The sequence below is a fragment of the Sciurus carolinensis genome, chromosome 4 (genome assembly GCF_902686445.1).
Source record: "Sciurus carolinensis chromosome 4, mSciCar1.2, whole genome shotgun sequence".
Lineage (NCBI taxonomy): Eukaryota > Metazoa > Chordata > Mammalia > Rodentia > Sciuridae > Sciurus > Sciurus carolinensis.
Window position 1 is genome coordinate 28936006 of NC_062216.1, and position 26176 is coordinate 28962181.

General features: G+C 34.8%; 1 protein-coding gene across 1 annotated transcript; it reads left to right on the plus strand.

The window, feature by feature from the left end:
- The first annotated feature begins 19463 nt into the window (after nt 1-19463).
- Nucleotides 19464-25897, plus strand: LOC124982669 (disintegrin and metalloproteinase domain-containing protein 29-like). The gene is given in 3 exon segments (XM_047549650.1): nt 19464-20979; nt 20982-21504; nt 25624-25897. Coding segments are annotated over 3 exon segments (2313 nt in total).
- The last annotated feature ends 279 nt before the right edge of the window (nt 25898-26176 follow it).

The following is a 26176-nucleotide window of genomic DNA, read 5'->3' on the forward strand; positions in this document are numbered from 1 at the left end:
TACATTCAGGGGGAAAGCAATACTGATATCAGCAGATTTTTCACTCCAGACCCTAAAAGCTAGAAGGGCCTGGAACAACATTTTTCAGGCTCTGAAAGCAAATGGATGCCAACCAAGAATCTTATACCCAGCAAACTTACCTTCAGATTTGACGACAAAATAAAATTCTTCCGTGATAAACAAAAGCTAAAGGAATTTACAAAAAGAAAGCTGGCATTACAGAGCATTATCAGCAAAATATTCCATGAGGAAGAGATGTAAAACAACAATGCAAATCAGCAATGGGAGGAACTAGCCTAACAGAATAGCCATATAAAGGTGAAACCAGGTTGTGTTAAAAAACAAAAATGAACCAAATGACCGAGAATACAAATCATATCTCAATAATAACCCTGAATGTTAATGACATGAACTCATCAATCAAAAGACATAGACTGGCAGATTGAATTGAAAAGAAAGATCCAATAATATGCTGCCTGCAAGAGACCTATCTTATAGAAAGAGATACCCACATACTGAAGGTGAAAGGATGGGAAAAAACATACCATGCACATGGACACAGCAAAAAAGCCGAAGTATTCATCCTCATACCAGATAATGGGGACTTCAAGCCAAAGTTAGTCAGAAGGGATAAAGAAGGACATTTCATACTGCTTAAGGGAAGCACAAATCAGCAAGACATAACAATCATAAATATCTATGCCCCAAACAGTGGCTCATCCATGTACATCAAACAAATCCTTCTCAAATCCACGAATAAAATGGACCACTACATAAAAATACTAGGTGACATGAACACCTCTCTCACCACTGGACAAATCTTCCAAACAAAATTTGAAAAAAGAAACTATAGATCTGAATAATGCAATCAATAATTTAGACTTAATGGACATATACAAAATATACCATCCAACAAAGAGCAAAGACACTTTCTTCTCGGAAGCACATGGATCCTTCTCTAAAATAGACCATATTTTATGCCACAAAGCTACTGTTAGCAAATACAAGAAGATAGAAATACTACCTTGTATTCTATCAGATCATAATGGATTGAAATTAGAAATAAATGACAGAATAAAAAACAGAAATATCTCCAATACTTGGAAATTAAATAATATGCTATTATATGATGAATGGATAACAGAAGACATCAGGAGGGAAATTAAAAAATTCTAGAAGTAAACGAGAACAAAGACACATCATATCAAAATCTCTGGGACACTATGAAAGCAGTACTTAGAGGAAGATTTATTTCATGGGGCACATTCAACAAAAGAAGAAAAAATCAACAAATAAATGAATTAACACTACAGCTCAAAGCCCTAGAAAAAGAAGAGCAGACCAACACCAAAAGTAGTAGAAGACAGGAAATAGTTAAAAACAGAGCTTAAATCAACGAAATTGAAACAAAAGAAGCAATAAAAAAAATTGACAAAATAAATAGTTGGTTCTTTGAAAAAATAAACAAAATTGATAAACTCTTAGTCACATTAACAAAGAGAAGGAGAGAGAAAACTCAAATTATTAAAATTCAGAATGAACAAGGAAATATCACAACAGACATGACTGAAATACAAACCATAATCAGAAGCTATTTTGAAAATCTATACTCCAACAAAATAGAAAATCTTGAGGACATCAAGGTTTCTAGAGACATATGAATTACCCAAACTGAATGAGGCGGACATATACAACTTAAATAAATCAATTTCAAGTAATGAAATACAAGAAGTCATCAAAAGTCTACCAACAAAGAAAAGTCCAGAACAAGATGGGTTTTCAGCTGAGTTCTACAAAACCTTTAAAGAAGAGTTCATTCCAATACTCCTCAAAGTATTCCATGAAATGGAAGAGGAGGGAACCCTTCCAAACTCATTCTATGAAGCCAATATCACCCTGATACCTAAACCAGACAGAGACACATTGAGGAAAGAAAATTTCAGACCAATATCCTTAATGAACATTGACGCAAAAATTCTCAACAAAATTTTAGCAAATTGCATACAAAAACATATTAAAAAGATAGTGCACCATGATCAAGTGGGTTTTATCCCAGTGATGCAAGGTTGGTTCAACATCCGGAAATCAATAAATGTCATTCACCATATCAACAGACTTAAAGTTAAGAATCACATGATTATTTCGATAGATGCAGAAAAAGCATTTGATAATATACAGCATCCTTCATGCTCAAAACACTAGAAAAAATTGGGATAGTGGGAACATTCCTTAACATTGTAAAGGCCATCTATGCTAAACCCATGGCCAATATCATTCTAAATGGTGAAAAACTGAAAGCATTCCCCCTAAAAACTGGAACAAGGCAGGGATGCCCTCTTTCACCACTTCTATTCAAGTTCATCCTTGAAACTCTAGTCAGAGCAATTAGAAAAACCAAAGAAATTAAAGGGATACGAATAGGAAAAGAAGAACTCAAACTATCCCTGTTCGCTGATGACATGATTATATATTTAGAGGAACCTGGAAATTCCACCAGAAAACTTTTAGAGCTCATAAGTGAATTCAGTAAAGTAGCAGGTTACAAGATCAATGCTCATAAATCCAATGCATTTTTATACATAAGTGATGAATCTTCAGAGAGAGAAGTTAGGAAAATTACCCCATTCACAATAACCTCAAAAAAAATAAAATACTTGGGAATCAATCTCACAAAAGAGGCAAAAGATCTCTACAATGAGAACTAGAGAACACTAAAGAAAGAAAGAAAATCTTAGAAGATGGAAAGATCTCCCATGTTCTTGGGTAGGAAGAATTAATATTGTCAAAATGGCCATACTACCAAAAGTGCTATACAGATTCAATGCAATTCCAATTAAATCCCAATGATGTGCCTTACAGAAATAGAGCAAGCAATCATGAAATTCATCTGGAAGAATAAGAAACCCAGAATAGGTAAAGCAAACCTTAGCAGAAAGAGCGAAGCAGGGGGTATCACAATACCAGATCTTCAACTCTACTACAAAGCAATAGTAACAAAAACAGCATGGTATTGGTACCAAAATAGACAGGTAGATCAATGGTACAGAATAGAGGACACGGACACAAACCCAAATAAATACAATTTTCTCATACTAGACAAAGGGCCCAAAAATATGCAATGGAGAAAAGATTGCCTCTTCAACAAATGGTGCTGGGAAAACTGGAAATCCATATGCAACAGAATGAAATTAAACCCCTATCTCTCACCCTGCACAAAACTCAACTCAAAATGGCTCAGGGACTTTGGAATCAGACCAGAGACCCTGCATCTTATAGAAGAAAAAGTAGGTCCAAATCTTCAACATGTCGGCTTAGGATAAGACTTCCTTAATAGGACTCCCATAGCAAAAGATATAAAAATAAGGATCAAAAACTGGGATAGATTCAAACTAAAAACTTTCTCTCAGCAAAGGAAACTGTCAGCAATGTGAAGAGAGAGCCTACAGTGTGGGAGAATATCTTTGCCACTCATACTTCAGATAGAGCACTAATCTCCAGAATATATAAAGAACTCAAACAACTCTACACCAAGAATACAAATAATCCAATCAACAGATGGGCTAAGGAAATGAACAGACTCTTTACAGAAGAAGATATACAAACAATCAACAAACATATGGAAAAATGTTCAACATCTCTAGTAATAAGAGAAATGCAAATCAAAACTACCCTAAGATTCCATCTCATCCCAATTAGAATGGTGATTATGAAGAACACAAGCAACAATAGGTGTTGTCAAGGATGTGGGAAAAAACGTACACTCATATATTGCTGGTGGGGTTGCAAATTAGTGTAGCCACTCTGGAAAGCAGTATGGAGATTCCTCAGAAAGCTTGGAATGGAACCACCATTTGACCCAGTTTTCCCACTCCTTGGCCTATACCCAAAGGACTTAAAATCAGCATACTACAGAGATACAGCCACATCAATGTTCATTGCTGCTCAATTCACCATAGCCAGATTGTGGAACCAACCTAGATGCCCTTCAGTTGATGAATGGATAAAGACACTGTGGCATATATATATAATGGAATATTACTCCGCCATGAAGAATGATAAAATTATGGCATTTGCAGGCAAATGGATGAAATTGGAGAATATCATGCTAAGTGAGATAAGCCAATCTCAAAAAACCAAAGGGTGAATGATCTTGCTGATAAGCGGATGATGACAAATAGAGGGAAGGGTTAGTGTTAGGTTTAGAGTTAGGGTTAGGGAGGGGGACAAGAATGGAGGAAGGAAGGACTGTATAGAGGGAAAAGAGGGGTGGGAGGGATGGGGAAAGGGAAAAAATAACAGAATGAATCAAACAACATTACTCTATGTAAATTTATGATTACACAAATGGTACACCTTTACCCCATGTACAAACAGAGAAACAGCATGTATCCCATTTGTTCACAATAAAAAATAAATAAATAAAATAAATAAAAGCAAGAATCAACAATTGGGATAGATTCAAACTAAAATGCTTTCTCTCAGCAAAGGAAACTATCAGTAATGTGAAGAGAGAGCCTACAGAGTGGGAGAAAATATTTGCCAATCATACTTCAGATAGAGCACTAATTTCCAGAATATATAAAGAACTCAAATAACTTTACACCAAGAATACAAATAACCCACTCCATAAATGGGCTAAGGAAATTAACAGATACTTCACAGAAGAAGATCTACAAGCAATCAACAGATATATGAAAAAATGTTCAACATCTCTAGTAATAAGAGAAATGAAAATCAAAACTACCCTAAGATTCCATCTCACCCCAATTAGAATGGTGATTATCAAGAACACTAGCAACAATAGGTGTTGGCAAGGATGTGGTGAAAAAGGAACACTCATACATTGCTGGTGGGGTTGCAAATTAGTGCAGCCACTCTGGAAAGCAGGGTGGAGATTCCTTAGAAAACTTGGAATGGAACCACCATTTGACCCAGCTATTCCACTCTAGGCCTATACCCAAAGGACTTAAAGTCAGCATACTACAGTGATGTAGCCACATCAATGTTCATAGCTGCTCAATTCACAATAGCCAGATTGTGGAACTAACCTATATGCCCTTCAATTGATTATATATATATATATATATATATATATATATATATATATATATATATACACATACACACACAATGGAATATTACTCAGCCATAAAGAATGATAAAATTATGGCTTTTGCAAGCAAACGTATGAAATTAGAGAATACCATTCTAAGTGAGATAAATAAATCTCAAAATTCCAAAGGATGAATGATCTTGCTGATAATTGAATGAGGATACATAATGGGGGGTGGGAGTGAGGCAAGAATGGAGGAAGGAGGGACAATATAGAGGGAAAAAATGGGTGGGAAGGATGGTGGGGAAGGAAAAAATAACAGAATGAATGAAACACCATTATCCTATGTAAATGTATGATTACACAAATGGTATGATTCTACTTCATGTACAACCAGAGAATCAAGTTGTACTCCTTTTTTTATAATAAAAAAAAAGAAACATCAAAGTAGACTTTATTTTCCTAATGATTGTCTAATAAGTAATATTTCCAGGAGCCTAAAAGAAACCCAAGACACATCAGAAATGAAAGAAACAAAGGATCAATGAAAAAATTGTTATTCAAAAATTTTGTCACAGCACCCTATATAAATAAAAATATGTTTTGTACATGTACAGTAATTTTCTGAACTCTTAAAATACCTATCCTATTTGCTAACATTTTATTAATAACCAATGTTCTAACTTACCAGGAAGTTCTGAAATACAAGATTTCACTGTGTATACAAACCTTTTCTACTGTGGCCCATGTTCCTCTGCTAGTATATGTAAGAAAACAATTTATAATCAAATAAATGAGAGAGTTTAAAATTTGGAAACTGAAAAGGTACGTGTGAACTCAATAACTGACACACCACCAAACTATTCTCAAAAGTTTGCTGGTTAAAAAGGACAAAAGTCATTCTTCATTGCGGAGTAATATTCCATTGTATAAATATGCCACAGTTTCTTTATCCATTCATCAACTGAAGGACATCTAGGTTGGTTCCACAATCTGGCTATGGTGAATTGAGCAGCAATGAACATTGATGTGGCTGTATCTCTGTAGTATGCTGATTTTAAGTCCTTTGGGTATAGGCCAAGGAGTGGGATAGCTGAGTCAAATGGTGTTTCCATTCCAAGCTTTCTGAGGAATCTCCACACTGCTTTCCAGAGTGGTTGCACTAATTTGCAACCCCACCAGCAATGTATGAGTGTTCCTTTTTCACCACATCCTCGCCAACACCTATTGTTGCTTGTATTCTTGATAATCGCCATTCTAATTGGGGTGAGATGAAATCTTAGGGTAGTTTGATTTGCATTTCCCTTATTACTAGGGATGTTGAACATTTTTTCATATATCTGTTGATTACTTGTACATCTTCTTCTGTGAAGTGTCTGTTCATTTCCTTAGCCCATTTGTTGATTGGATTATTTGTATTCTTCGTGTAGAGTTTTTTGAGTTCTTTATAGATTCTGGAAATTAGCGCTCTATCTGAGGTATGGTTGGCAAAGATATTCTCCCACTCTGTAGGCTCTCTCTTCACATTTCTGATAGTTTCCTTTGCTGAGAGAAAGCTTTTTAGTTTGAATCTATCCCAGTTGTTTATTCTTGCTTTTATTTCTTGTGCTATGGGAGTCCTGTTAAATTATGGCATTTGTAGGCAAATGGTCGAAATTGGAGAATATCATGCTAAGTGAAATAAGCCAATCTCAAAAAACTAAAGGACGAATGATCTCGCTGATAAGCGGATGAGGACATATAATGGGGGGTGGGAGGGGCTAGCATTAGGTTTAGGGTTAGGTTTAGAGTTAGGCTAAGGAGAGCAGTAAGAATGAAGGAAAGAAGGACTGTGTAGAGGGAAAAGAGGGGTGGGAGGGGTGGGAGGGGTGGGAGGGGTGGGGGGGAGGGGAAAAATATAATAAACATCATTACCCTATGTAAACGTAAAAAAAAATAAATAAGTAAAAAAAAAAAAAAATAAAGAAAAAAAAAAAAAAAGGACAAAAGTCATACAATAAGTAATATGTCTTAGTATACATAGGAAAACTTGAAAAAAAATCATAGTTAAAAAATTCGGGGAAACAGTGCTTCTTGGTTAATTAATATTAATTAGACTCTGCTAGAGTCATTCTTGAAATTAAACTCAGCACATGGAGTCAATTAACAGATTCATGTTCATGTAGAGCTATTCAATTAGGTCAAAGAAAATGAAACTCTCATGGTCAAATTTACTCCATTAAGAGTTGATTTTATGCAAGTCAGGGAGAAGATGAAAAAGTTCAATGAAGGAAAATTGTTGATACAGACTTACTAATATGAAATACCTAGTGGTAAGATACCCATGGATATCAAACATTCTCAGAGAAAAGCTCCTCTCTACTTCATGGTTAACCTCTCAAGGTGAAATGTCATACAAACAAATCTTGTTTCTATGAATCGCCTCCAACAGTCTGGACAACATGGTTAACTGGTATATATTCAAGATAGTTATTAAATTTGCTCCTGCATTGGTTATATTTTCCATTACCCCCTCTCTTCTTCTAAATGCTTTATCTTGATTGACTGATCACATTCCCTAGGTTATTTTCCCTATTTTAGAAAACAAATTAATGTGCAGACAATAAAAGTTGTCTTTTGACATACAGATAGACATTGATGGCAGGATTCTAGAGTTTATAATGGTGGTGGACTTTTTCTGGACCTTCAAGTACTTGAAATGTTCTACAATAAGGCTGAATGAGAAGATTATCTGAAAGCAGGAGAAAAATATGGGCAAAAGCACTGAGGTTGACATAAAATATATAGGGAGTTTCTAGAAGAAGTTGGTCTGATTTATGTTAAATATAATTAAAAAATAAAGTTGTACTGAGGTAGTGAGGTCAAACTAGAATGCATGTGCAAGTTAATTGTCATGATCTGTAGAATAGAGAATTCTTGTTGCTAAGCAGCTAAATTTAGAACTTAAGAAATTGAGGGACAAAGAGGAAGAAATTTATGTTTCTCTTTGCCATGCAGAGTTTCAAATAAAAACCTTAATTCTTGAAAACAGGCCGTACAGACTATCTATGTCTAAAGTCACAGGTAGAAAGGATAATGGAAACTGGTAAGTCATTTAGGAGTTTATAAAGGAGAGGGACACTATTTATGCATGAATGTTAACACAGCCACACACACTTACACACCAGAAATTTTTATTCCCAAGTGTGCAGATTCTGTTTGAAGTACATATTTTCTCATCTTTTACACATTGTTTGATATCAACTAAGTTGACTTTTCAACCTGTTGTACTTTCCAATTTACATAAGATTGAATCTTGGAATGAAAGGGGGTTTGGAAATTGGGTCACAGACTTACATATTCTTGAAAGAGCTTTAGAGAGAAGGAAGAATTGATCAAAAAGAAAGTATATTATTGTATTTTAAAGATGTATTATCAAAAAACTTGGTTTTTATTGACATCAGTCTGCCTTGTTCATGACAATGTGATGTTGCTTTGATATTATGGGTTCTAGATTCCCCAAAATAATGTAGTGTGCCAGGTAAGTCTGACTCTGATATATTTTGGAGTCTGTTCTCTTCTTATTACATTTATCCAATGCTGAGTTAATGAAAAGATTCTGATAAAGATCTATATAGTTTCAGTTAATTTTCAAGATCACAATGTATTTATTTAATTATCCATTTCCTTCACAGAAAACCACATAGTAACAAAACAAACAAAAACCACACACACAAATACACACATACATCAAGGAGAAACACAGGAAATTCCAAAATTAGAAAATGAAGATGTATTACTCATATTACTCTTAAGTTGGACATGTTTGCCTAGGAACAGTTTGGTGATGGTGGTGTTCATGTTGGTTCTTGGAATTTCTGAAATAAGATAGCTTCCCATTAGTACTGAGAATGTTCTCAAGTAATTCAGCTCACTTGTCATTTCTAACAAACAGGACAATATTTAACTTAAATATATTTCTCCACAGTAATATGATACAATACAGCCATTATTAAGATGAGTGTCAAAATCCTTATAAAGTGGGTTAAATAAAAGATTATTGGTTAGGTAATATAAAGGAAATTCAAAGTCAACAATATTAAAAGGAATGTACATCTTTGGAAGTGAAGGAATAGAGTTATGAAGGTATTTTGCAAAAGGACAAAAAATTGCATTAAAAAGGTAGTAGAGTTTGAAATATCTGTTCTTGAATTCACCCTTTATTTGGGGTCAGGATATCTAACCTTAACTCTGAGTATGTTCCACCCAGTGGCTAGCATCCCCTAACCATGTTGTCTTGTGTATTTGTTGTTGTTTCCCAACAGTGTTGGCCACTTTATTGTAGAAGAGGGGAAAGCAGGTGACAGCATAAATCCAGTTTGGATGGAATGAATGGAAGACAGTGGATGATTTGAGAACTGATGGAAGCTGGATATAGGTTATCTAGGGATTACAAGAAAAGTCATCAGGTCATGGAGCTAAACAGGGACAGTTAAAAAGTCAAATCATTTGAGGTCTCTGCATTTGAAGAATGAGTTCAGATGAAGAAAATAAGTTCAGATTTGTGCTGTATTGATGATGAAAGAGTAAAAAATAAAGTCCAAAACAGTGTAATCAGATAATTCCTGGTGCGTGATTTGTAATTATCTTTGAGGATTTAAGCGATCTACCTTTAGTCTGGATCGTATTGCATAAGGAGATTTTGAGAATGAGAGACGTGTAGCCCACCTGACTTTCAAACTGTTGAGAAGAGGGTTTCAATAGAATTGGAAGGTAAGGAGATTTTTGTAAAAAAAAAAAAAAAAAAGTGGGAATTGAAGCTTGATTATTGTTGCATCTCATGAAAGGAGAATTCTAGGAATCCGAAAAAAAATAAATATTTCAAAAAAATTTCTTATTTTCTTCCAGGTCAATACTGATAATTTAACTTAAATTCTAATTTCCCAAATGGATAACAATGTTAATTTTTTTTAATGTTCTTATTAGCTATCTGTGCATCCTCTTCAATGATGATGATGTTTAAGTATTTTGATTACATTCTAATTGTATTGTTTGCTTTACTTATGGTCATTTTTGATAGTTTCTTTTATGTTATTACTGTAAATATTTTAATTAGATGTGTGTGTTTTGAAAATATTGTCTTCAGTGTGTAATTCATCTTTTATCCTCTTAAATGGACCTTTGCAAAGGAAAATTTTTAATTTCTAACTTTTTTTGAGGTTCTGCTATGAGCTTTTCCTTTATTGTAGTATTCTTTGGTTGTCAAGTCTAAATAATTCTGTGCCTCATCCTAAACTCCATAGATTTTAGCCCGTTTTTGTTCTAAAAATGTTTAAATATTGCACTTAAAATTTAAGTATTTGACCAACTTCAAGGCAATTTTATTTAACATAAGATGTTCAGGTTGAGGTTTATTGTATTTACTTATGTATGTTCAGTTGTTCCAGCACCATTATTGGGAATTCTATCACCCTTTAATTGAATTGCTTTTTTCACTTGGTTGTAATTTAATTTGAAGCATTCGTGTGAGTATATTTTGGGGTCCTCTAATATGTTCTTCTCATTGTTTTTTCATAACTATACTAGGACCAGTCTAGTGGGTTTTTATCTGGGGAAGAGTTAATCCTCCACTGAATTATTTTTCAAAAACAATTTTTGACCATTTTGTCTCCTTTTCTAATCAACTTTGTCATACACTTGTCTATATTCACAAAGTCATTGCTCTTCATAGAAATTACATGCATATACAAATAGGCTACAATGAAACCATTATTCTATATAATAAAATTCTATATTATAAAATGCAGTAATAAAAATAAATGAATAAAAATGCAGTAAACCTACAGATCAATTTTCAAAGAATTGACAAATTTAATATGTTCAGTTTTCCAATTCATGAACGTGCTGTATCTCCATTTACTTAGATCTTCTTTTCTTCTTTCACCACCATTTTGGAATTTTTTAGCCTCCAAATTCAACACATATTAGTGAAGTTTATATCTACCTAATTAATTTTCTTAGGAAGTTATTGGTATTTTGCTTTACTTATGATTCCCATTTTTATTGTTGTTTTGTAGAAATATTCATTTTTTTCTGTTCATACTTCCCTGTACTTTGTATGCACTTTGTTTCTTGTCTTATAATTTGAGGTTTTTTTTAAATTATTTATTTATTTTTATTGTAAACAAATGGGATACATGTTGTTTCTCTGTTTGTACACGACATAAAGGCATACCATTTGTGTATAATTTGAGGTTTTTATGTGTAAACTAATTTGACAGCAGCAAACATACATGGTTTTACTTCTTTCATTCCAATATGTATGCTTTTTATTTCTTTTTCTTGTCTCATTTTCAGGGAAAATTTTGGCACGATATTCAAAACCAGTGCCAGAAAGGGCATTCTGCCACTTTCCTAATTTTAGAGGAAAATTCATCATTCATATGATGTTATCTGTAGGTTGTGTGTTTGCGTGTTGAATTATCTTTATGAGGTTGAAGAAGTTACCATCTATTTCTAATTTCCTAAGAACTGTTATTATGATTAGATGTTGAATTTTGTCAAATGCTATTTCTGTGTCAACTGATACCATCATATTATTCTTCTTTAGCTTATATTGGTATGGTTGATTATATTGATTGATTTTCAAATATCAGTTCAAGCTTGCATAACTCAGATAAATCTCACTTGGGTATGGGGTGTGGCATTCAATTCCTGTTAGGCATGGTTGGATTTGACTTCCTAGTATTTTATTGAGAATTGTGTCTTAATTCATAATGGATATTGTTTGCTATTCCTCTATAACTTGCCAGCCTTTGGGAATTGTTTTCTTCTGTTTTCATTACTTTTGTCACTCTTACAAGTTTGTTCATTTTATTATTTTCATTTTTTCACTTTATTTATTGTTTTTCTGTTTAGTTTCATTTCTTTCTGTGTCTTACTCTATTCTTTTCTTACATTGATTTGCCTGCATTTTCCAGCTTTTTTCCTAGTTTCCCTAGTTGGGAATTTAGATTATTGTTTTGATTTTTTTTTCATTTTAAGGTAAGCATTTAGTGATCAGTGGTTAACAAACAATATTATTTTTTGTCTTGCTTTGAATAACTCACTTACATTTTTGGATTCCACTTTAATTCACTCATATCAGTTTGAGTTAGTCACTTTGTATATATTACTTAATGATTGCTCTAAGTGTGTGTATCTATCTCATCACACCCTACTGGCATTAATGTTAACACTTAAAAGGCAGCACTGAAATTTTTTTTAGTTCTCTTTTTTCTCTCTGTCATCTTCTTTTTTTTGTAAAATACGTTATTTTTTTAGAGCAGTTATTGGTTCACAGCAAGATTGTGGGAAGAGTATGAAGAATTCTTCTAGCCCCTCCTTTCATATTGAACAGAATCTCACTGTAAAATTACTCTCCCAGTGTTATATTTATTTCAATTTACCTATATCAACATATTTATCAACCAACACAGTTTACATTAGGGTTACTTTTGATGTCATTCATTCTATGAGTTTTGATTAATGTATAGTTACACGTATTTGCCATTACAGTATCATCCAGAATAGTGTCACCTTATTAAAAATTTTCTGTGCCTGCGTATTCATCCTACCCTGCCCTTACACCCCTAGCATCCACTCATCATTTTGTATTACTCATGATATTGCCTTCTTCAGAACCTTAGATAACTTGAATCATAGAGTATATAGCCTTTCAGATTGGTTTCTGTCATTTAATAATATGTATTTAGATTCTCTCTGTATTTTCATGGTTTGATTGCTCTTTTCTTTCTAGAACTGAAGAATATTTTATTGTCTGGAAAATCCAGTTTATTTCATTCCCCTACTAGGGGAACATCTTTGCTGCCTCTTAGTTTTAGTAATTATGAATAAGGGTGGCATACACAAGTGGGACAGGTATTTCTGTGGATACAAGTTTTCAACTCATTTGGGTATATACTAATGAATAGGATAGCTAGAGTGAATGGTAAGTGTATATTTAGTTTGGATTTGTTTCCCAGATTTCTTTCTCCAGCAGATTTTTTATTGTTAAGGTGTTGCTTTTTCAGTCCTTCTGTTTTGCTGGAATTTATCAGCTCTAGAAGTCTTCTGGAGGAATCTTTAGGGTTGCAATATATATTAAAATCAGGAAGTGTGGTATTTCCAGATTTTTAAATTTGTTTGTCTTTGTATTTGGAATCAAACCAAGAGAGTTCTCTACCCCCAAACTACATCCCCAGTCCTTTTTATTTTAAGAAAAGTTATTTCTAAATCACCAAGGCTGGCCTCGAATTTGCAATCCCCTGCTTCAGCCTCCTAAATAGCTGGGATTATAGGCATGTGCCAACATGTCTAGTCATCTCCACATTTGTTTTTCATTCTCAACATTGATTTGAGTAAGATGAATTTGTCTATTCAAGGTTTTTTGTGATTTCATATGAATTTCAGAATTTTTTTTTCTATTTATATAAAAACACTATTGAAATTTTGGTGGCTTGCACTGTGTTTGTGGTGCTATGGGTGGAATGAATATTTAATTATATTTTGTATTCCAATTAATGAGCACAAGAGTCTTTCCATTTGTCTGTGTGTTCGTTAGTCTATTTCATTAACGTTTTGTACTTTTCAGGGTAAAAGTCTTTACCTCCTTTGTTTATGTCTAAGAATTTATTACTGTTAGTGTTGCAACTGGAACTGGTTTTTTGTATTTATTTTTCAGGTATTCCAATGTGAGTATATAAAAGCGTAACTGACATTTTTATATTATATGTTGATTTTGTATCCTTCAACTTAATTGAATTAATTTATTCTTTGTGTTAAATGAATCTGCCTGAACCATGATCTTGAACTTCCAGGCTTTCAGAACTGTGAGAAACAGCTGAGAGATGCTGTTGTTTAGTTATCTACTCCATCGTCTCTAAACTGACTGACTGACTAACATACAAATAGGTACAAGTAGCTGGGTACTTCTCTAACAAACACCTAAAAATGTTGAAGTAGATTGAGAACTGAGTGATGGGTAGAGGCTAGGAAAATTTTCATGTGCATGCTAAAACAGCTGATATTGCACTTGTCATATATTTTTGTTTTGTTCTCATCTACTGTTTTCTCCCCACATTTAATTGTTGCATTATAGTGGTACACAATAATGGGATTTGTTAGGTATTTGTACATGCACACAATATAACAATATAATTTGGCCAATATCACTGCCCAGTCCTCATGCCTCCTTTTCTGCCTCTCACCTCCTGGTCCCTTTCCTCTACTGATCTATGAAGAATTTTTTTTTTTTTTTTTTTTTACTGTGGCAGGCATTATTAAGTGTTTTGCATGGTTTTTATTTCTTATAATTAGTTATACATGGCAGTAGAATGTACTTTCATATATCATAGATAGATAAAATATAATTTCTCATTCTTCTGGTTGTACAGGATATAGACTCCCACCAATCATGTAGCTATATATGTACATAGGGTACTAATCTCTCATTCATTCTAATAACTTTGCCAACCCCATACCCCCCTCCCCTCCCTTCACGCCCCTGTACCTAAAGTGACTCTATTCTTCCCCAACCCCACTCCTTACTATGAATTAGCATCTACATATCAGAGAAAACATTCAACCTTTGTTTTTTTGGAATTGGCTTATTTTGCTTAGCATGATATTCTCCAGCTCCATCCATTTACTGGCAAATGCCATAATTTTGTTTTTCTTTAAGGCTGAGTAATATTCCATCAAATGTATATATATCACATTTTCTTTATCCAATTCATCTGTTGAAGGGCACCTCGGTTGGTTCTATAGTTTAGCTATTGTGAGCTGAGCTGCTGTAAACATTGATGTGGCTGTGTCACATCAATGCTAATTTTAAGTCCTTTGGTATAAACTGAGGAGTGGGATAGCTGGATCTAGTGGTGGTTCCATTCCAAGTTTTCTGAGGAATCTTCATACCGCTTTCCATAAGGGTTGCACCAATTTGCAATTCCACCAGCAGTGTATGAGTGTACCTTTTCCCCCACATCCTCACCAACATTTATTGTTGCTTGTAGTCTTGATAATTGCCATTCCAACTGGGGTGAGATGAAATCTTAGAGTAGTTTTGATTTGCATTTCTCTAATTTCTAGAGATGTTGAACATTTTTTCATATATTTACTGATCATTTGTATTTCTTCTATCTGTTCAGTTCCTTAGTCTATTTATTGATTGTATTATTTGTTTATTGATTGTATTATTTGTTTTTTTGGCATTAAGTTTTGTAAGTTCTTTATATATCCTAGGGATTAATGTTCTATCTGATTTGGATGTGGTAAAGATTTTCTCCCATTCTGTAGACGCTTTCTTCACATTATTGTTTCCTTTACTGAGAAGAAACATTTTAGTTTGCATGGGTATTTATTGGAGGGACCTGGAAATAAACTACTTTTATTCTTGTGCTGCTTCCTTGCTTGTTTGCTTATTCCCTAGCTTATTGAGGAAAAAGAACTTGCTTGATTTTAGAGAAAGAGAGGCTTTGAGAGAAAGATAGGCTTTGCTTATAGAGAAAGTTTTAGAGAAAGAGAGGCTTCTACGCTTATCAGAAATCTATTTCTTCTTAGAGGTGCATCCCGCATCCTGTGAACTAGGTGCTATCTATCTGAAGGCTAGCTGCTTCTTCTAGCTGCTTCTTCTCTCTGCTAGCTGCTTCTGCTCTCTGCTAGCTGCTGCTTCTTTCTGCTAGTTGCTGTCCGCTTATATTCCCTCCAGGAGGCGGAGGGCGGGGCCACGCCAGTTGAGATCAGGTGAGGAGCCAGCTGCCCTATCATGGCAAAGTCAAAGCAAGCAGGCCCAAGCAGGAGCACTCGGGAACACCTGTGCACATGTTGTGTGCGTGGACTTAATTGAATACGGCCAATGATAAATCACCTGGGTGTGCTTATGTTAATAAACCTCCTCACTGCCCATGTGATCAAAACAACCTCCGGCTGGCCGCCAGGTGCCATCCCGGCGCAGCCCACATGGCACAGCCCCCAACAAGTTTGAATCCATCCCATTTATTGATTCTTGATTTTACTTCTGGTGCTTTAGGAGTCTTGTAAGGAATTCAGCTCCTAAGTCAACATGGTGAAGATTGGGGTCTATTTTTTCTTCTAGTAGGTACAGGTCTCTGTTCTAGTACCTATGTCTTTGATCTACTTTGGGGTGAGTTTTGTGCAGGGTGAGAGAATAGGGATTTAATTTCTTTTCATTATATGTAGTTTTCCAGTATTCCTGAGACCATTTGTTGAAGAGGCTATATTTTCTCCCATGAATGTTTTTGGTGACTTTGTCTAGTATGAAATACCTATATTTATGTAGGTTTGTCTTTATGTTTTCTATTCTGTACCATTGGCCTACATTTCTGTTTTGGTACCAATACCATGTCATTTTTGTTACCATTGCTCTGTAGTATAGTTTAAGTTATGGTAGTGTGATGCCTCCTGCTTCACTTTTCTTGCTAAGGATCACTTACTATTCTCTTATCTTTCCAAGTGAATTTCATGATTGCTTTTTATGAAGAGAATTTTAAAGACAATTCCGTTTAGAGTTAAAAGAACAAAGGGAGGACTATAGAGAAAGACTCCTTAGAGAAAAGAGTGAACCTTCTTTATCTGTGAGATACATGTCAGTGGATTCAAACACCCATGAATCAAAAGTGTTTGAAAAAATTTGTCAATGCCGAACACGTACAGACCTTTTTTTTCTTGTCATTGTTCCTTATGAAATATAGCACAAGAACTATTTACACACAATTTACCTTATACTGGATAGGTATTATAAGAAATCTAGAGCTCATTTAATGTATGCAGGAAAATGTGCATAGTTTATCTTAGAATATGTCACTTTATATAAGAGGCTTAAGCATTTATGGATTTGGAGGGTCATAAAATGAACCCCCAATGGATACCAATGGACAACTGCATATCAGTAATCATGAGCAAACATTGGTAGGAATACAGATGGTAAAAAACATTGTGATGAAGTTTCAGATGGACATGAGGAAATGCTATTGAGAACTGGAGAAAAGACCATCTTTTATATAAATTGGGAGAGAATTTGGAAGAAATGTTTTATGTTCTAGCGTTTTGTGCAAGGTGTTACTAGCAAGTGATAAAACTGTATATTTAGATGAGGAGAGTTCTAAGAAAAATATTGAAGGAGTGGTCAATTCTTTCTGACAGCTTATATTAAAATGCAAAGGAAAAAAATGAAGGGGAATTGTTATGTAAAAAGAACCCAGAACTTAGAGGTTTGAAAAATTCTCATCCATATTAACATAAACCAATAAATAATGGAGAAAGTGTGTTCAGAAGTGGACACTAAGGATATAGCGCATACACAACTTGGTAAGGAAAATTAATGTAAGTGGGAACATCAGACTTTATCCTGTATCTCAACAAAACCCAGGAGTAGAGATGGAATTTTATGACTGGAAACACAATCAGCTGAGACTAAAGGAAATAGACATGAAGAAACAGGATAAAAGAGGAAATGGCACCTCAGTGAGCCTTGGAGTGATGGTATTACCCAGTGGGTCTAGAAAGCAAAAAATTGAGCCAAAAGAGAATTTTTTTCAACCCTTAAGACCACATGCAGTTTGATGTGCTAGATGTTGGGCTTCCACGGGTTAAATCACCACTAACTTAATTTCTGTTACTCCCTTTCGAAAAGGTAAAGTGTATCCAGTACCTAACCTACCATTATATTTTGGAAGCACACAACTTGTTTGATTTCACAGGCTTACAATAGGAATTAATTTTACCTCAGGGTGAATTGTCTTAAATTTCATTCTTAGGTGATTTATATGATATTTAGATGAGATTCTTGGCATTAGATTTTACTATTGATATTGGAATAAGTTAAAACTTTTGGGGTCATTAAGTGCAAGTATAACTAAATTGGAAAAATGAAAGTTGAAGAGACAGAAAGATAAAAATCCAATGAGAGAACATAGTGGGACAGAAAGGTGTGAGAGGTAAGACAATAGAGAGGAACCTTAGATTTGCAAGCATATGCATCACAGCGCTAAGAAATCTGAACCACAGGGCCTGAAGAAGGTTTCTTCATGTCTTTATCTCTAGGACAATAACTAGCTCAGTATTTAAATTCTAAACACAATTGATAATAACTATATATTTTTAATTTTCCAGTTTAGAGAAGAATTATGAATATTTACCAAAATCATTAAATGAATTTGGACAATATATTGTGCCTTTTATGTCAGTTTAACAAATAACTTTTTAAACAACAAAACAAAGACATGCTAGGAACAATATCTGAATTATATTGCTATATTGTGTGCATGCACAACTATGTAACAATGAATTCCACCATAATACGACTATAATGTACCAATAAAAATATGGAAAAAAATTAAAAATAAACTATTTCACACAAAATACTTTGGGGTTGTTGAGATATAATAAATATATCTTACATAAAGAAAAACATGAATTTGGTCATCTGAACCTGAATGCTGTAGACTGAGATTTTGTGCATACCCAAATTCATCATTATATCCCAACCACCAATGTAATGATATTAGCAGGTGGAGATTTTTGTAGGTAATTAGATCAGGAAGCTGGAGTCTCCATGGATGGTATGAGAACCTTTATAAGAACAGACAGAAGAATGTTCTCTATTGCTCCCTGCTTTGGTGCATGTAAGGTACCATAAAAAGAGGACATTCTGAAAACCAGGAAGCAGGTACTTGTTAGACACTATCGGCCAGTGTCTTGATCTTGGGCTTGTCAGCCTTGAGAATAGTGAGAAATAAATTTGTGTCCTTTAAGCCACTGAGTACATGGTATTCTATTGTAGTATTCCTAATTGCTTTAAATAGTACCATAGAAAAATTTAAAGATGCCATCAGTGACTTTCAAAAATATGTCCCTTAAGTAATGCTATCAAAAATCACTTAAATTAAAAAAAAAGACCTACTCATACTTACGTTAATGGAACACATGTAAAGTGGATCCCTTCAAGCAATTCAAGATGTGTGATCATCTTCTACTTGAGACTCTTAGATTTTAACTAATTATTGTGAGATTATTGACACATTCATGTATCTCGAGAATAGTATAATGAATTGATATTTGTTCATCATCCACATCACTTTTATCCCTTTTCTTTTTTCCTACACTTTTATCCTACTTCTTTTTTCCCTCTAATTCACCTCTAATTCTAATTCCCACTTACCATTTTGTTTTGTTTGTTTGTTTTATTTACAGGGTTGAAGTTGTGATGGTTCAATCCTGACAGCTGCCAACTTCTTGATGACCAACACAGCATAATGACCATTTCAGATGAAGGAGCACACCAGCTGCGAATTCAATCTTGTCTTCATCTCATTAGGACCGATAACTCTGTAATAGTGATTTCATAATCACTGGAATTTAAGCCTCGTCAAATATGAAGATATTTTTCTTGCTACATTGCCTTGGAGTATTTCAGTTCTATCCTGGATTCACCCAGGTTGGGCACCCCCGATATCAGAGCCCCCCAGAGGTGGTGATTCCATTGAAGATAACTGGCACTGCTAAAGGATTGAAGCGTCCAGGTTGGCTCTCTTATAGCCTGCCTTTTGGGAACCAGAGACACATTGTCCACATGAAGGCCAAGAAACATTTGCTGTCTAAACACCTACCAGTGTTCACCTATACAGACCAAGGTGCTCTGTTTGAGGACCAACCGTTTTTCCAGAATGGCTGCTATTATCATGGTTATGTGGAGGGGGATCCAGAATCCCTGGTTGCCCTCAGTGATTGTTCTGGAGGTTTTCAAGGAATGTTAGAGATAAACAAAATTGCTTATGAAATCATGCCCAAGGAGTTTTCTACTACATTTGAACATCTGGTATATAAGATGGACAATGAGGAGAAAAAATCCCTAACAAGGAGTTCTGACTTTATTCTAGATGAATTAGCATGCCAAGTAGACTTTCAAGAGATTCATAATTTATCTCTGAAACAGAGTTCTTATGTGAGATGGTGGACTGATGTGTGGTATGTTAGATTGGCAGTGGTAGTGGATCATACTCTCTATCTTCATTTTCAAAGCAATATCTCCAAGATACAGGAGCAAATATTTATTACTATAAATGTAGTGGATTCCATTTATGATGATATAGATGTTAAAGTGTTATTGTTTGGTATTGAGGTCTGGACTGAAGTAAACTATATTGTAGTAGATGACATACACAAATCTCTGTCAGCATTTAGTCAATGGAAGGCAAAAAGCCTTTCTCCTCACCTGTCACATGATGCTGTGCATCTTTACATCAATTCAAGATTGGGTGGACAACCTGGTACAGCCTACATGCATGGTATATGTACAAAGAGATACAACTGTGGAATTGCTACTCATCTAAACAAATCCTTGAATGAGTTTGCAATCAATGCAGCCCATGAGTTAGGTCATCTTTTAGGTATGTTTCATGATGCTGATATATGTGAATGTGGAAAAAAGTCATGTATAATGAGTCCACATCAGGATTTTGCAACAAAATTCAGCAACTGCAGTTATTCTGATTTTTGGAAAATGACTGTACAAAACCAAAAATGTGCACGCAACTATGTTCTGACAAAAGATATCTTTATGTCAAAGCGCTGTGGGAATGGTGTGGTTGAAGAAGAAGAAGAGTGTGACTGTGGACCTTTACAACATTGTGCAAAAGATGCCTGCTGTCTCTCAAACTGTACTCTGAGTAAGGGGTCTACTTGTGCTTTTGGACTTTGTTGCAAAGACTGCAAGTTCTTGCCTGCAGGTAAAGTGTGTAGACAACGGGTCAATGAATGTGATCTTCCAGAGTGGTGCAATGGGACTTCCCATAAGTGTCCAGAGGATGTATATATTCAAGATGGAAATGCCTGTAATGATAGGGCCTACTGCTATGATAAAAGATGCAATGACCGCAATAAACAGTGTAGGGATATTTTGGTCATACAGCAAAAAATGCAAATTTGAATTGCTATGAGAAAATGAATACTCAAGGTGATCGCTTTGGTCACTGTGGCACACGTCACTCTACATACATAGAATGTAACATTCCAGACATCCTGTGTGGGAGACTTCAGTGTGAGAATGTGACAATAATTCCCTCTTTAGAAGAGCATTATAGTGTGCACAGGACTCAGTTCAATGGCATCACCTGTTGGGGAACGGACTATCATTTGGGGATGTCCACACCTGATATTGGTGAAGTGAAAGATGGCACAGAATGTGGTCCAGAACGTATCTGCTTGCATAGAAAGTGTGTCCCTTTGTCTCATTTAAAAAGTGATTGCTCCCTTAAGACCTGTAACATGAGGGGTATTTGCAATAGTAAACATCACTGTCATTGCCATGATAACTGGGCTCCACCTGATTGCAAAGAAGAGGGTAGTGGAGGTAGTGTTGATAGTGGCCCACCCCCTAAGAGATAGGAGAGAAAACATTTTCTCAAGTCAAAATGGTATATTATTCTCTTACAACTTTTTCTTATGTTTTATTTTGTGTTTTTATTACATACAAAAATATAGAAGAAAAAAAGAAAAAAATGCTTTTAAGAAACAACAAAATATTCAAACTCAACAACAGGAAGAAAAACATGTTGAGATTCAAATTGAAAAGAATTTATGAAATGTTCAAACTCAATATCAGAAGGAATAATAAAGTGTTGGAATACAAAAAAAGAATTACAAAATGTTAACCGTCAATAAATATGTGAAAGAAAAATTTAATCTGGGAAAAAAATCAGTGGTGATTTCAAGAAATGTATCTGAATGCTAATAAAATTTCTCAGGAACTGAAGTTTAGTGTTCTGACAACATAAATATTAACATATGTCTTGGGAAAACTCTGGGATACATTCTCTTTCAGAATCATAGTCATTATCTATTAAAATTGTAATTTCTAGACTGTACTACCTACTCTTCATCATTTTAAGCATTTTGAAGGTTTAGTTTTCCTGAAGTTGACCTTTTCATAAGCTTTGAATTAAATCATCTCTCATGGGTCATGTGCATTTTTTAAAATTTCATCTCAATTCTAAAACTCTCCCCTTTTCATATCTGCTTTGGAAAATGACTTCTGCTGTACCAACACTCTCTTCCAGTAGGAGTAACAAGGTGGAGATTCTAAAACTGGGTATCTGATCATTTCCTGTTGAGGTCAGTTTTACTTCTATAACAGATTGTAGACTGGCCACAATAGGTGATTTCAATCTGAACCTTTATTTATTTATTTTTTTCTCCTTAGTCACCACCAGAAATAACCTCACTGACAACCTCATAGATATCAGCATAGCTGTCAGATGTATTCACCTCATAGTTCTGAGTCCTCCACCAATATCCTGAGTTTCTAGCACCAACAGTTTATCAGTACCTACTTCTCAGAGTTCTAAATTTCAGGCATTATGGGGTGGTTCTAGAGTCTGCTGAGTCCAAATAAACCCAATTTCTTCTTCTTTGCAAGTCAGCTCCATTACTACTGCGGTTACTACTGATATAGTTAATAGTAGCCCAGTGTTGTCTGCAATTTTTCTACCTTTTAATAGCTTTTTACCCATTTTAATGTATTTTCCTCCCTTTAAAATCATGAATTCTAGTCTGTTTTCCTGACCAAAGCACAACTCTAACTGTACAAATCTGGTGTGATGTAGAAAGTAGAAGTCATTAAGCATCAAACTTTTGAATTTTAACACTGCTTTTCACCATCTTGGTTAAAGTACTAAATTATAGATAATTTTCTTTAAAATAAGAACAAGGAGGATGATAATAACACTTGTCACTCAACTTCTGGGTTCCTTTAGTTATGAAATGAGACACAGAAGATGCTCTCTCATATCTAGGTGTAGGGTATGGTGAAGCTTGGCAGACAAATTATCACTCTAGGATAAATCTATATAATAGCAAATACATTTTTAAAAGTTATGTTGTAAAGGAGTCAGACAGTTGTGGAGGAAATGAAAAATAGGAGAACTTAAAATAACAAAGAAGGAAACAAATCTGAATTTTGGTCTTCTTTTACCCACTAGAAATCTTAATGATTCTGGATATAAATTAAAGATCAGACTTGGCCCATCCAGCTACAGGGTCTCTACTGAAGAAAGAGGAACCTGAAAACCTGAAAGAGATTGGTTTGAAAAGTTAGAAATAAAAGGTATCAAATCCAAATTAATTTTTCTCACAGTTTGTTTTCTGAGTTTAGGTTCTCTGTGAGTGACTGGGGAGACAAGTTGAGGCTTCTAAAGGCAGAATCATTTACAATCCTACTGGACTAAGGAAGCAAAGAACTAAGAAAAGCTTAATTCTAGCACATGTACTGCTTCCATTATAAGTCACTCCAATGTTTTTGATGCACATAGTTCACATGCTAGAAAATTAGCTTTGAAACGTCAAGCTTCAGAACTGTATTGCCCATTGTATTTCAGTGCTAAGGAAATAGAGACATTGGGGCTTTTCATTAAAACTCTAGAAGAGTACATGTATCTCACTAAAAATATACTATTCTCTGATCTGTCTCAATTCCTAGTTATATTGAAGTTATGAATCAATCTATTTTCCAAACAGAGAATTTATAAGTAGAAAGTAATATTCAAGACTTTCTAGGGGTCTATTATATAAAATAGTATATATTAAAAATTATAACACTTGCCAGGAGGCAAGAAATTATATCCAATAATAAAGAGTAAACAACAATGGAGGTCATGACAGAGAAGCTAGATACCACCTAGGGATGATTCAGATATAGGACAACATAACAATGAATTAAAAAACTTACTATTATTAGTGTTTTAGAAGATATGGAAGAAATATAAACAGTGTGAAAGAAGGTAGTTTCATTTCAGAAAAATTTTTTAATCTATGCAAAATACCAAATGTATATTCAAAAGATCAAATATTTATAGAAATAAATCAATGACCTTGAAAGTGAAGTATAGTAGATTAGTTAACTAAAAAAATCAGTTAAAAATTCTTATACACATAGAACTTATGGAGAAAAAAATCTTTAAAAATAAGAAAGTTTGAATATTATATAAAACATATCAGAGTCTAACATTTTAAAACTGAGCTCCCAGTTCAGGAGGAGAAAAAAATTAAGTAGAAATAGTATTCAAAGATTTGATTGCTGTGAGTTTCTCAAAAGTATGGAAAGATATCATCCTGTTATTTTAATAATTTCAGTGAATTCTAAGCAAGATAAGCAGAAAGAAACACACATCTAGACATATCATTCTTATACTGTTGAAATGCAGACCATATGGAGATCCAAAGAGCAGGTAGACATAGAAAGCCATATTTTAAAAGCATTGATAATAAACTGGTGGTTAGGTTTTACAAAATAACATAAGTAAGAGATTATGCAATAACATTTTTATTCCATAAATACAACTACCAACTTAGTGTTTGTTAGTGGTGTTCTTGTTCAAGATAAGGAAAACAAAGCTTTCCTTTGGCACACAAATCCAACTAGGATAGCACTCCAAATAAATACCAATGCTACTTTTTAGCCAGAAGGAGTATAATATCAGAAAGACAGAGGAGTGGAGATGCCCATGGTTATGAATTACACAGGAATGAGAGTAAATAGATGGGCAAAGAGAATCAGACTTAACTGAACAAAACAATACCAATAATGTCTTGTGAAGTATAAAATATCTACAGAACAAAAATCAAACCCACTTACCAAAAAGCTTTGGATTCATGAAATAGAATTTAAAAGTTCTAAGTTTCTGAGAGTACTGTAAATGATAAATTAATCATATCAGATTAAGTCCACAAGAATGTTATGATCTCCAGGGTAACAATTAAAATAATAGTAACAAAATAAATATAAGAAATTTCTATTTTTTTTATTGTGAAAAAATGGGATACATGTTGTTTCTCTATTTGTACATGGAGTCAAGGCATACCATTTGTGTAATCATAAATTTACATAGGGTAATGTTGTTTGATTCATTCTGTTATTTTTCCCTTCCCCCCCACCCCTCCCACCCCTCTTTTCCCTCTATACAGTCTTTCCTTCCTCCATTCTTTTTTTTTTTTTTTTTTTTTTTTAAAAAGAAGACAGGCACAGATGGGTTTCTTTTATTTAGGGTTAAGCCACAGGGCTCTAACAGCATTCTGACACAGACAGTGGCCAAAACAGAAATAAGAACAGAAAACAATTCTCTCCATAAATACAAACTTGTAATCATAAGAGTTGAGGGTGAAAGTGGATTGGGGACCAAGAATCAGAGTTTCTCATCCTCTGCTTAGCCTAAAAGGGAAGAAAAGTGCTGAGCACAAGCAAGTTTCCAAGCTGTTAATGGTTCCTCAGTCTGTCCATTACTAAGCTCAACCATTCAACTCTGCAAGTCGATGCCATGTGCTTCCTGCTCCCCAGAGCACTTCCTGTGGACTGTGCTCATGGCCTGCAGTGTCTGAGCCACCAGAGGTCTACCTTAGTCATTGCTTGACATGGGATCACAAGCATAGAGGGAGAGTCTGGAACCACCACACAATTCCATCATAGAGAATATAGGTGACACACAGGATCAGAAACAGGCTTGTTTTTCCTGAATTCCTGGAGTGTTCATGTGATTTGGCAGCACAGTGTCGTTCTCATCTCCCAGAGGGGACACAGTGGTCCTCAGGCATCAGGGAAATGACTGCTCTCATCAGAAGTTGATTGCCCCACTCACACCCGCTATTCCTGACTTTCACAAATCTTGCCCTGAGCACCATCTGGAACCTGAGCACATAGCTGAGACTGGCAGGGGTCAAAGGGAGGGAGCTTCCAGAAGTTCATCAGGTCAAAAGCAGATGCCATCAACAGGTGCTCTTATGCTGCTGAATTCTGACCCAGAGAATTTACCTTCTTAATGTAATTTCTGGTCACAGGTGACCCAAGACCAATGACCAAGACAAGCAAGATTGCAGTGACCACAGCAATCCCAACTCACAGGTTCAGGTAGTTAGAGGATAACCCAATTCCATCTAAAAACCATCTTTAGAGCAATAGCCACGGACGCCAAGTTTCTGCAACTTCACAACAGCTTCAAGATAGGCCTCTCAGACCCTGTTCCAACTTAGCTCTCATCACTACCTTATCTGGACCCCGCCCTTAGACTCCAGTGGAAGAAGACTGGGATTTGTGGCATC